At 45.0% G+C, this 13482-nt stretch overlaps 1 protein-coding gene across 2 annotated transcripts in view; it reads left to right on the top strand.

Moving 5' to 3' along the window:
* RILPL2 (Rab interacting lysosomal protein like 2) overlaps positions 1-9824 on the top strand; it is a 14684-nt gene extending 4860 nt beyond the window's left edge. Inside the window, exons 2-4 of one of the 2 annotated variants that reach the window (XM_069081861.1) lie at positions 1907-2058; positions 6760-6873; positions 8560-9824. In XM_069081861.1, the coding sequence (XP_068937962.1) occupies positions 1907-2058; positions 6760-6873; positions 8560-8590 (297 nt within the window). In that variant the 3' untranslated portion in view covers positions 8591-9824. The remainder of the gene's footprint in view (positions 1-1906; positions 2059-6759; positions 6874-8559) is intronic. The other variant, XM_069081862.1, reaches the window with a different exon arrangement.
* Positions 9825-13482: the final 3658 nt, after the last annotated feature.

Raw genomic sequence — 13482 nt, 5'->3', positions numbered from 1 at the left:
AAATCTACGCCATGGCTTTTGAGCTACATTTAGGAGATAATAACTTGATTGCATATAGGAGAAAACATAGTGATTTGGTTGTAGCTATCATTTTCATAGCTCCTTAAGATTTGCGAAATATCTTACATACATGATCTGATTTGATCTTCACAAGATCAGCTTTTGTGGGGGGAAAATGTACGCAGGACACACATTTAAATCTAATCTGTGGGGCAGCTAGGTGGTGTAGTGGATAGAGGACCATCCCTGGAGTCAGGAGGACTTGAGTTCAAATCTGACCTCAGATACTTACTAGTTGTGTGACCTTAGGTAAGTCATTTAAACCCGATTGCCCCTCAAAAAGAAAAAAATTTACTCTTCCTTATTTAACATTTACTCTATTACCTTCCAATTCCAGATAACCCACAAGAACAATAAATTAAGCCCTGGTTTGTAACATTTGCCATTTCAGAGGTATAAATGCTTACATCGAAAATTTAACAATCAGCTCTCAGGGGCCATCCAAGCTGATTCCAGCATACCCTTTCTCTTCTAAAGAACCATCCTTTATAATAAAGAATCAAAAAGAGGGGGAAATTTTTCAGCAAAACTAACATATCAAAAAATTCTGATGTTTTGTCCTGTGTTCTATATTCATTGTCCCTCCCACTTCAACAAAGAAGTGGGGAGGGAAGCCTTCTTATGGCTCTTCTTTGGGGCCAAACTTACTCACTGTAATTTTCCAACATTCTGTGTCAATATTATCCCCATTTTATAGATGATGTTAAATAACTTACCTGTCCAGAGTGCATAGCTAATATATTTAAGAGGCAGGATTTGAACTTGATTCTTGTGACTTCAAGTCTAGGAAGCTAGTCACAATACTTTACTGCCTGCCTCTTTGGACCTTTCCTAGTTCTCAGAGAACATTTGTCCTAGACAGATGTTGATGGTAACTGTGATTTGGTATGGGTGTAATGGTTGGACAGTTTGGAAACCTGTCTGCTTGATCTGTTTCTCTGTCTTGATAATTCTGTCTGAATACTCTGAAATTCGGGGTGCTGACCTTTTTCCCCTGAACTAGGTAAACGATATATATATTTGACTGATTAAAGTAAGCTTGTTAACCCCCCCAAAAAAAAATTTGTCCTAGGAATCGTTAAATTTGTGCATTATTCAGGCTTTACTGACATAGACAAACATTTTTAGAATCAAACTTTTTTGACAGATGAAGAAACTGAGACAAACAGGGTAAAATGACTTGCCCAGGGTCTCACAGCTAGTGAGCATCTGAGGTAGGATAAATCTTCCTGACTCCAGACTCTGCACTCTATGCACTATGGCGCCCCCTCGCAGCCCAGCGATTGTTATTACTCCCATTAGAATCTAATCTCCCTGAAGAAAGGCATTGTTTCATTTCTGTCTTTATATCCCCAGGGCCTAACATCTTGGTGCCTGATAAATGAGTTTAATAAATGCTTGTAGAGGGCTGGCTAGGTGGTACAGTGAATAGAGCACTGGCCTGAGCTCAAATCCAGCCTCAGACACTTAACACTTACTAGCCATGTGACCTTGGGCAAGTCACTTAACCCAATTGTCCTGCCCTCCCTCCATCCAAAAAAGCAAAAAAGAGAATAAAGAAAAAAATAAATGCTTGTAGATTGATTGATTCTACTGTATTAAAAGCAGAGAATGTTTTGTTATGGTATCATGATATTCTGAAGAGCCTTTTACCCATCATTTCTATAAAGTTTGCAGATTTAGGGCTCCTAGAACCACAGAATGAATGAAGATGTGTTTTGGGTTCTCAAAAGAACAGGGCTCTTCCCTGCCTTCCCCTTCCTTCTTCTCCCTTCCCTCTACCTCTTTCCCTTCTTCCCCCTTCTCCAGTAAGAGCAAGTCACACCATTTGCTTCTTGTTTTACAGGTGAACCCAGGGACCAACAGAATGGTGGTGGATCTGACAGACCCCAATCGTCCCCGATTCACCATGCAGGAGCTCCGGGAGGTGTTGCTAGAGAGGAACAAACTCAAATCCCAGCTGCTGGTGGTTCAGGAGGAGCTCCAGTGCTACAAGAGGTAGGGGGGGTCCAGGCTGGGGGTCAGGGGTCAAGGTTCAGCCTGCATTCAGGGACCCCTCCTCCTCCTGGACTAGGAACCTCTCCCATACCCTTACACAGAGCTGGAACTAGGGTGCTGTGGCTGGCACTAAGCCCTAGGGCACCTAAATTTAGAGGGGGTGCTGATAGCAGCTTCAGTCTTTCAGCAGTATAGGAATAACTGTAGCACCTGGTTAGCAAGAATTATTAGTTAAAATAGGAACCTATGAGGTGCCAGCTCTCCCCCACCTCTGCTCTCCTCTGACTCCATCTCAGAATGAATTGCAGGCATGTTTAGTGCCACTAACCACAGACACAAATATGTCTTAAAATATTTGAAGGACTGTCATGTGGAAGGAAGAGGGACTAGATTTGATCTGCTCAGCTCCAGAACTAGCAATAAGCAATTATTATAAGCATTTATTAAACCCTTACTGTGTGCCAATCACTGTGCTAAGCTCTAGAGAGACCAATACAAGCCCTCAAGGAGCTCACATTCTAATGGAGGAAAACACACAGAAGGGGAGCTGAAAAGCTGGGGAGAAAAGAAGGTCCCCATGGGAGAATACGGTATTGAAATCTGAGTGGGAAGGGAGGCATGGTTGGCCAGCCTGGGCCCTTCCCTAGGAAACAGTGAGTGGAAGTTAAGGAGGGGCAGATTCAGTTTCCATGTCTGGAAAAATTTGCTAACAAATCGAGGAAGGAGAATGTACCAGTTCAAGAGGTAGTGAGTTTCCCATTACTTGTTGGGGATGGAAGAGGGGTTTCCTGTTTAGGTACAGTTATCCCCTCCACACTGAGACTTCCCCCATCGTGGTTTCGATATATCACAGGTCCGCATAAGAAATTAAATGGGAATTTTGGGGGAGTTTTGAGGAAGCCACAGATGACACAGGAGAACCAGTAAGTGACATAAGCCTATGACCAAAAGCTTAACCCAGGGGCGGCTAGGTGGCGCAGTGAGTAGAGTGCTGGCCCTGGAGTCAGGAGGATCTGAGTTTGGATCTGGAGCCTCAGACACTTAACACACACAAACAAAAAACTTAGCCATGTGACCTTGGGCAAGTTACTTAAACCCAATTGCCCTCAAAAAAAAAGCAAAAGTTTAACCCAAATTTGACAATCAGATATGTAAACACCCCATAATAGAAAAAGAAATTCAACTTCTCCAGTAAGAATTTTATGTGGATTTTCCAGATCACCGGGACACCATGTCCTTAACCCCCATGATGTGGAAGGAATAACTGTAGTTTGGGGCAGGTGACCACAGAGGTGCCCTATAACTCTAAGGTTTTGTAAATTTTGTTTGTTTGTTTTTTGCTTTTGGAAGGGGGGAGGGCATTTGTGGTTAAGTGACTTGCCCAAGGTCACCCAACTAGTTTTTGTGTTAAGTGTCTGAGGCTAGATTTGAACTCAGGTCCTCCTGACTCCAGGGCCGGTGTTCTGTGCCACCTAGCTGCCCCATGTTTTGTGATTTCTTAAGTACCACTAACAAGACCACAGTTCACAAATCTGGGGTTCATATATCAGAGATAGGAGCCTGATCCGTTGTTACAAACCATGACAGAGAGAGGTCAGTTGGTTAGCAACTGCTTTCCTCTTCCAGCTGAGCCGACCTTGAATACTAACAGTCTCCTATCAATAAATCTCATGTTTGAAACCCCCAAAATGGAGAGCAGTCTGAGGGGTCCTGGAGGTAGGGTGGGGGCTTGCTAATCTAGCTGACCTTGGGCGAGCAGGCAAGGTGACCCTGTTTTACTGTAGGACAGGCATAGCGGGGTCATTGTAGGCAGCACTGCCCATTTCCTGCTGACTTAGATGGAGTCACTTGTGCATGGAGAAGGAAGATGCTGGACCCTTTCCCTTTGCCTCCATAACACCTAAGTGCCCTGAAGGCCAGGGTGCATGGGGTAGAACTGAGGAGGAGGAGCCTTCTAGGCAGGGGGCAACGGCTTGTGGAGCGTTGTGTTCGAGGAACCACAAGGAAGCCAGTTTTACTGGACTCTGAACCATAGAGTTATGTAGTAAGGAGCAGAGTAAGGATATGAAGGATAGAAAGCTAGGAAGGGGCTGGGTTATAAAGTTTTAAATGCCAAAGAAGAGTTTACATTGATCCTGGAGGTGACAGACAACTATTAAGGTTCATTAAAATGGGGACATGACATGATCAGATCTATTCCTTAAAAAAGTAATCCTGCAGGTAGGTGGTGCAGTGAAGAGAGCACCAGCCCTGAAGTCAGGAGGACCTGAGTTCAAATCCGGCCTCAGACACTTAACACAAAAACTAGCCGTGTGATCTTGGGCAAGTCACTTAACCCCAGTTGCCCTGCAAAAAAGCAAAGCAAAACAAAAAATTACCCTGGCCACTCGGTGGAAAATGAAGGAGAGGTGGGGAGATGAGTTAGGAGGCTACGTGAGAGGGGTCTGAGCTAGGGCCCTCATTGGGTGAGGGGAAGGCATTGTAAAGGTGGAAATGATAAGATTTGGCCATGGATTCAGATATTTGAAGTGAGAGAGAATCAGGCCTGTGGGGAAGTTAGGTGACACAGTGGATAGAGTACCAGCCCTGGAATCAGGAGGACCTGAGTTCAAATCTGACCTCAGACACTAACTATGTGACCCTGGGCAAGTCACTTAACCCCAATTGCCTCCCCCCCAAAAAAGATTTCCTACTTGGGTGACCTGTAAGATGGTGGTGCTCTCAACAGTAATGGGAGAGTTTGGGAGGATTAGAGGGCAAGGGGTGGGATGGGGGTAGTTTTGAGGGAAAGATAATGAGTTCTGTTTTGGACATGTTGGTGACTAATGTGGAAACATGTTTAACATGGTTACACATGTGTAACCTAGATCAGATTGCTTGCTGTCTTGGGGAGGGGGAAGAGAAAGGAAGGAGGGAGAAAATTTTGGAACTTAAAATCTTATAAAAGTCAATGTTGAAAACTCTCTTTATATGTAATTGGAAAAATAAAATATTATTTACATAAAAAACCCAAATTAGTCAATTTTGGACGTGTCGATGTGTCCAAGAAGCAGTTGGGTGCATGTGACAATAACCCAGCAGAGACTAGGGGACTAGGGCTAGATAGAGAGCTCTGCGAAGCGTCTGAGTAGAGATGATGATGGAACCCATGAGAGCTGGAGAGATCTCCAAATGACGAGGCTTAAAGGGAGAAGAGTCCACAGAGCCTCAGGGAACACCCAAGGTCAGACCTAGACAAGGCCAGTAAAAGTCTAAGAAAGAAAGAACTATCAAAAGGAAGAGAACGAGTCCAACTGAGGACGTGACATCGTGAGAGGAGAAAGTCTCCAGCTGGAAATGGTGATCAGTGATGCCAACGCTGCAGGGAGGTTACTGAGGACGGAGAGAGGGCCACTGGGTTTGGCCGTTACCAAAACATTGGCAACTGGAGAGTGAAGCGAAACCATGAGCCAGATGGCAGAGCAGAGGCTTTAGTGGGCAAAGCAAGGGATAGGAGAGGAAGCAGAAGCAGTGACTATAGCTGACTTTCTCAAGGAGTTTAGCCATGAAGGAAAGGAGAGATCTAAGAAAATAGCCAGTGGGAATGGTCAAATCAAGTGAAGAGCTTTTTAAGGATGGGAGAAACATGGGTATGTTTGTAGGTAGTAGTCAAGGAGCCAGTAGAGAGGGAGGGGCTGAAGATAAGTGAGAGGGTGAGGATGAGAGAGGGGCAGTCTGCCCGAGATGAGATCCCTTGTGCATATATAGGGGTTTGTCTTGTCGAGAAGATGGGGCACATGTTCACATGAGACAGGGGTGAAGGAGGAGATAGTGGAGTGAGGCATCTGAGATAAGAAAGGGGCCTTAGCTAAAACCCTTGACTGCCAGGGTTGGGGGAAGAGGTGCCAGGTGGGAGCAGTGGAGAAATAAACACAAGTGTGAGAAGAGAGTAGTGGTCACTGAAGGCTTCATACCTTCACCTGAGCTGAGCCTTGAAGGGATAAAAAAAGATTCTGAAAGATAGAAATTAAGAGGGAATGGACAAACACCCAGAGGTGGCAGATGACACGTCAAGTTTGAAGGTCAATTAGTTATTCAAATTTCTCATGATATAGAGAAATGTGTTTGGTAGGAATAGTGCTGTGTCTTACAAGACAGAGCAGAGCCATGCTGAGCCTGCTACCCATAGTATTCAGGCTCCAAAGTCTTATTTTGGAGACTGAACCCTTGAGGCATGAGAGATGCATTATAACTTCCTTGTGGCTGTGAGAGAGTGCTAAGGAAGGTGGCCAGGCCAGGCATACAAGGACAAAATTAAGGAGGGGCAGAGAGTGTAGAAGGGGCAGAAGAAGAGATGGGAGGCATATTTTCTTCCCTACCACCCACATTTTTAAACTGGGTTTGGTTTGTTGAAGTGAACATTCTTCCAGAGAAGTGTCAGTTCATGACTTGGGGTGGGGCTGGATACTGCGCTTTGAATGGCCTTTGAAGTTGGGTTACTGAGTAATAAATAGCTCTGTTGAGTGTGTGTGTTATGTGTGTGTGGTTTGAGTGATTTCCCTGGAATGCTGAGCGTTCCCAGTCACATGTCTAAATTTCTGAGGCAGGATTTGAACTGGGGTCTTTCCCAATCTAGCTCTAACATTCCTATCACCCAGGTGCCTCATTGGAGTTGAGAGACCAAATGAAAAGTCACCCATTTGTTTTCTCCCCTTCATCTAGTGGGCTCGTCACACCGAATAACAGCCAGGTGGCAGGAAAAGACAGCCAAGTTCTCGTCACCAGCACCATGAACTCAAAAGGAGGCAAACAGGAGAAAACAATCATCAGGAAGCTGTGAGTGGCCAGCTACCCACCTGACCCCTGGGGCTCTATGGGGACGCAGTGGGGTCCTAGGAGAAGAAGAAAATGGCCAGGCCTTTTCCTGCTTGCACAGGGAAGCTTGGCAGGGATCATCCACCCTGCCAAGGAGTGTTTGGACCAGGGAGAGATTTCCTGTTCCTCCAGATTCAGAGCTGAATCTGGGTAACAGATGCTCCCCCACTGGATGGAGGCCTCTTTTGGGGCTGGCCTGGGCTACATCAGGGTGAAAGCTCCCTTTACCAGACAGATCAGCAGCTGTTGCCTGAGACTTATAGGCCTAGAGAGATGGGGGTGGGAGGAGCTCCGAGCCCTCAGACAGCTGCCCAGGTGGGGCTGAGGAAGGACTTAAACCCAGGTGTCTCTGACTCTTATCTATGACACCCCACAGCCTCGCCAAAGAAAGCTCATTCCAAACCGTCAGTTTATCAAGCAATAGAATAGGAAGGATTTCATAGTCTCTAGGCCTCTCACACTTTTCTTTCCTCTATGCACTGTGACACCCCCCCTCCCCTGCCCAGTACAGACCTTTTTGCTGTTCTTTAAGCACAACACTCCATCTGCTGACTTCAGGCTGCCCTCATATGTGGAACCTTTCTCCCTCCTCCCCCTGGCTCCCCCTGGCTTCCTTCAAGACCACTCAATCTTACCTTCACCAAGAAGCCTTTCCCTTAATGCCAATGCCTTCCTCTGAGCTGGCCTTCCCCTTACACTGACTAGATCTGGGTGTATATAGTTATTTGTACATTGTCTTCTCCATTAGAATGTGAGCCCTGTGAGGGCAGGAACAGTGCTCTGACCTTTCTTTGTATGGCCAGCACTTAGCACAGTGCCTGGAACATAGTTGGCATTTAATCAGTTCTTGGTGACTGACCAGTAGGGTTAATAAAATATGTACAGCATCTAGAACATAGTAGGTGCTTAATAAATGCTGTTGATTGATGTATACAAATAAATACAATAAATGTTGTAACATATACACAAAAAGAATATAAAATGCTATGAGAGAGTAAGAGAGAGAGGGGGAACAGAGAGGGAGAAGAGAATGAGAAGAGAGAGAGAGAGATGAGGAAAAGAGAAAAGGGAGAAGAAAGAGGAGGAGAGAGATATGGAGGAGAGGGGGAGAGAGAAGGAGAGGAAAGAAAAGAGGAAAAGAGGTGGAGAAGAGAGAAAGGGTGAGGGAGAGGATGAGGGGAAGCACACAGGGAGGCAGGCACTGTTGTGTAGTGGATGGAGAGCTGGCCTCAGAGCCACAAGACTTGGGCTCAGTTCCTACCTCTGACATCTCCTGGCTCTGGTAATCCTGGGGAAATCGCCTGCTTTCTTAGTCTAGAAGCTAAGGCTGCCAACCTGCATCAGTAAAGTCTTCTCCTCTGGGAGCCTGTGCAATGTGCGGTCCTTCCCCTTTCCCCAGGAGAGCAGCTCAGGGAGGGAGCCCTTCAGCAAGGCAGACAGGGTAACCACATTCAGTATGAAGAACCTGAAGTCAAAGGCCTGGAGAAGAGTCACCTGGATATCCTGGTGAAGGAGAAAGGCCTTGGGTTCTTCTCAGGCTGGGGAGTATTTCTGGGAAACTGAGGCAGGGTAATCTTGGCTCAGAATTTGGAGGCCCTTCTACCCACTTTGGACATGACTGTCCTGACCATTGCTCTTCTGTTCCAGCTTCTCTTTCAGGTCAGGGAAGCGGACCTGATTCTGAGCCCCCAGGCCTGCGAGGATGCTGTGGCCAGCTCTGAAGACTTGGAATGCATTCATTGTGCCACGTGTCGATAATCAGATTTACTGATTTATTTTCCCCTAAAAAAAATTGAGAAGGAAATATATGACGTTGTTTTTCCCTCTGCTTAATTTCCCCTTGGCTCTCAGTTAAGAGAGACTAGTGGGAAGAAAGAACATTGGATTTTGAGTCAGAGGATCTGGGTTCGAATCTCATCTCAGTGGCTGTGGGCAAGGCAGTTCCCTTCCTTGGACCTCAGTTTCTCCAACTGTAAGGTGAGGGACTTGGGCTAAGTTATCCCTATGGTCCCTTTAAAGTCCTAAAACGTTCTCTGTTGTCACTCTGGAGGCCCCACACCCAGAAGGGGGTCAGAGCAGTTAAAATTGTCCCATTGAATCCATGGTCATGAGAAGGCATCTTAGAATGATGGAACGGGGACTAGCTCTGGGATTAGAGAACTTGGATTCAGATTCCACCTTGTGGAGTCTGAGGTGCTGGGATGAAACCCCACCCTCTGATGCTTCCTAACTGCTTGGCCTTGGGTGGGTCACTTACCTTCCTTAGGCCTCAGTTTCCTCACCTGTCAAAGGATGAGCCTGTTTTGCCTCTAGAGATATGCTGCTGATAGGTTTTTAGGTGCTCTGACCAAACCTTCAGAGGTTCCACTGGGGGGGTAGGCGGTGACCCAGTAACATTGTTCCAGAACTGACTGACTGTTTCCACTTTTAATACAGAAGTGAATTAAAATCAGCAGATTCTTATTAAACCCCTAGAGTGTACAGAGGCCTGTGGTAGGCATCAGGGGAAAGAAAAACTGCAGAAAAGACAATGGGCTGTGCCCTTGTGGTGCCAGCAGTAAAAAGTGTTAGCTATAAAGAGAAAAGGACAAGTCTATATGAAAAATATAAATAAATGTTTTCTGATGCATTTCACCAGTTATAATCTCATAGGACTTCAGGCTGGAAGGAGCCACAGAAGTCGTCTTGTCTAGCCCACTGATTTTTATAGACGAGGAAAATGAAGACCCAAATGTTGAAATGCCCAAGGTTACACAGGCAGTAAGTGTTAGAGCAAGGATTCGAACCCAGTGCCTTGGACTTGAGAATCTCTGCTCTTTTCCTCTTCACTATCATGGTATTGACTGCTCTGATAACTTTTTCTGTAAGGTTTTGTATTGAGATAAATAAAATGGCTTTTCTACCTTCTGTAACTGATTTTAAAGGTGGCATTTGTGTTGAATCAGAGGGCAAAGAAGTGGGTACTGTAGCTTGTATGTCCAGTGGCATCAGGAGGAAGGGCTTCCTCTTCTGGATTCTACAATGACACCTGCATTCTGCACAGTATGTCTCATCCAGGTCCGATACAGCTCTGCCACAATTTACCTACCCTTGTTCAGGCATGCTAACTCTTCATGACCCCGTGGACCATACTGTCCATGGAGTTCTCTTGGCAAAGATCCTGGAGTGGCTTGCCAGCCATTTCCTCCTCCAGAGGCAAGCAGAGATTAATTTGCCCTAGGTCACACAGCTAGTAAGTGTCCAAGGTCACATTTGAACTCGGGTCTTCCTGACTCTGGGTCTAGTGCTCTAGTGAGACACCCAGCTAACCTACCTCACCTTAGCTGTGTCTTGATCTCTTGAGACTGAAGAAGATGTCCTCTCCTCCATAAAGGGCGGGAGTAAGAGCGAAAGCCTTGCCCAGAGTTAACAGACCACAGCTCAGGTCACAGCTCTGGCCCGAACTAGCTGTGGTAGCCGGGGCAAGCTGGTGAAGCTCTCCAAGCCTCCGTTTCTTCATCTTTCAAATGGGCATAGCTATATTTGTACTAACTACCTCGCCAGAGAAGTTGTAAGTGCTCAGGAAATGCTCCAAAAGTGATATTACAGAAATGTGAGATGTTGTTATCGATAAATCCTCACAAAGGGGGACGTTTTCTTCTTTTTTATATCTTGCTCCAGAATCCTGAGGGCATGCCCGGTTGGGGCTTATATTTCCTTCCTCCCATCCTGTAGTGGCAAGTACCCCAGCGTCCCCAGGGTTGATGCCACCACAGGTTCTTAGATCTGCTTTGATAAAGGAAAGCAACTCAAAATGGGTTAACAAGCTTACTTTAATCAGTCAAATATGTATCGTTTACCTAGTTCAGGGGAAAAAGGTCAGCACCCCGAACTTCAGAGTATACAGGCAGAATTATCAAGACAGAAACAGATCAAGTAGACAGCTTTCCAAACTGTCCAACCATTACATCCATACCAAATCAATATCTGGGTTTCAATATCTGGGTTTTTCAAAGCCGGGGGCTCTGGACAACGGCTTCCCAGAATCCAGATCAAATCACAGAACACTTCTCAAAGTGAGCCCCAAAACAAAGCCTCACATCAGAGCTTATATAGCCTTCTCCTGGCTCAGAGAATGTAACAACCTTTTGGACCCACTGGCCAATCAAAAAGTATCTATTGAAAAACAAGCCTCCCACCTCAGGCTCCAGGTGCACTTTAGCCTAGGAGCAGGGAAGATCTTTAAATTTACATTCCCATTACACACCCCCATGTGTATTATAGAAGTTTCATTTTGACAGGAGGAGAGTATGTTTTTTTTTTCTACTAAAGTCTTCCTCTGATGATGATGATGATGCCTCACTGTGCCATGGCGATGACCCTGTGTTTGTCTGAGGCTCTGCCAGCAGAGTGGAGGCCATGTATATGCCAAGTATATGGGCCTTATGACAGACTGACTCTGTGTGGCCTACCCGAGTAACCTTCTCATACTGAGCCTTCCAACCCCCAAGTGTCCCTATACAATACTGACTACCCACCTCTGCCATTGGTGAGTTCCCTCCAGGGTCACTATTTTGGCAATGGGGTCCCAGCAGGCTGAGTGTCATCACCCCTTCCTGGCTGGTACCTTTTCCACCTTTTCCCCTCCCCACCCTTTTGAGCTCCCTTGTCTATATCCAGTCTTCCCCATTAGAATCGGAAGTTTCCTGAAGGCAGGGAGTGTCTATCTTTCTGGCTGTATCTGTGTCCCCAGCAGTTATCACAGGTGAGCTTAATAAATCCTTGTGGCCTACCAAATTGTCATGGGAGTTAGCCTAGCTGAGGTCAGACAAGGTCATCCCATGCTCGGACCACAGCATGGTGATTTTTTTAAACTTTTGAAGACTGCTGCAGGGATTCTGAATCTGGGGAGTCTATGAGCTTATTTTAAAAAAATATTTCAATCACTATATTTCAATATAATTGGCTTCCTTTGAAATCCTGTTAATTCTATTTTATGAACTGAAAAACCTTTTTTTCTGAGAATGAGCTCCTGGGCATTCCCTCAGTCTGGGTTCTCTTCTCAGAGTCAGAAATTGTTTTTGATAACTCCCTTCTTTGCCATAGCTCAGTCCTCAATTTGACTCTCAAAGGTGTGCTGGGAATCACCATACTTGTCCCAACCTCCGGAATCCATCCATAATCTTGTCCTCCAGTTCTAAGATGGTTTCTGCCATTTATACAAATGACTCTTCAATTAATCCTAGTACATACACGGGTCCCATTCATATTTAGCTCTGACTGATTCAATTAAAAAGTGTTCTCCCCGGTCAATATATCAGAGCCAATCTCATCCTGACAGATGAAAGAGATGACCTTGGAGAATCCTGGGAAGTAATAATTGATGTAGTGATACAAGCAGAACCAGGAGAATAATTTATACAAGGAAAACACCATTGTAATAAAAGAAAAACAACTCTGAATGTCTCAGGAATTCTCATCAAAGGAATGACCAACCCTGTTTCTGGAGGACTAAGAGGAAGCATTTGAATCCACCTCCCAGCACCATTTTTACAGGGCCATGCCATGCCTTTAGAGCCTTCCTCTGCTATCTGCCCTTGCTTCCATCTTCTATAAAAAAAATTCTATAATTTATTGTTTATCTTCTTTGGAAAAAAAATCTAGTTTGGTTAGTGAATTCTCTTTAAATTCACCTCAATCTTTTAAGACAAACTCCCCCTACTTCTCTTTATCAGAATTTGTTTTTGTGTTTTGAGAATTTCATTCTTGCATGCTTCCTCTTCTGCGAGGGCTGACTTCCTCTATACCATTTTAGTCTGTGGGATCCTATCTATGTTTTCTCTGAATCTCCTGAAATCTGCTCTCTTCCAATGTAGATTGTGTATCAGACTGTTCTGGGCTTTTCTTTCTTCTATTGTGGATGGTGGTCATTTACCCCCACAAGTTCCCATAATTTCTACCTAGTTCCTCCTTATTCATAAGAATCTCATTCAACATTCTCTTTCCCAACAACTTGATTGTTCTAAGATCATTAAGTCAGTAGAGGTGATCTCACTCCACAAAGGTGATCCTATAGCATTTTGTTAATTATTTCATTAGGATCAGAAACGGTTGATTGATTGACTGAATCCAGCATTCTTCCTCCCCACCCCTCATCTTCTTCCCTATGTCCCACCTTAGGGATGACAAAGCACATATTTCCCACCAGTATGCAGGTAAGCATCCAGAGAGCCAGGGGAAATCCCTAGCATGTCAGGTAGATCCCAGTGAAGATTTAGGAAAGGACATGTACAAGAGATGGACAGGTACAAGAATTACACAGGATAAGAAGGTGGGGAGGGGTTGCAATTTGAGTCTTAGAAGCTATACCCACACCAGTGAGTTGAATGAATGAATAAAAAAGCATTTATTAAGTACTTATTATGCACTAAGCACTGAGGATACAAATACACAATCAAGACAAGTCCCTGCCCTCAAGGAGTTTGTATTCTAATAATATTCCAACAATATATTCTAATAATAGGAGAAAATACATGTAAGTGGCCAAGGAAGCCTGTTTTGGTTTAGGAAGCATGATGAATGGATCCATAG

Source organism: Petaurus breviceps, unplaced genomic scaffold (assembly GCF_028583685.1).
Source record: "Petaurus breviceps papuanus isolate PSGF00001 unplaced genomic scaffold, PetGlider_PUasm1.0 99, whole genome shotgun sequence".
In the NCBI taxonomy this organism is placed as follows: domain Eukaryota; kingdom Metazoa; phylum Chordata; class Mammalia; order Diprotodontia; family Petauridae; genus Petaurus; species Petaurus breviceps.
Note: the sequence above shows the minus strand (reverse complement) of the source record. Positions and strands in the feature narration are given on the sequence as shown.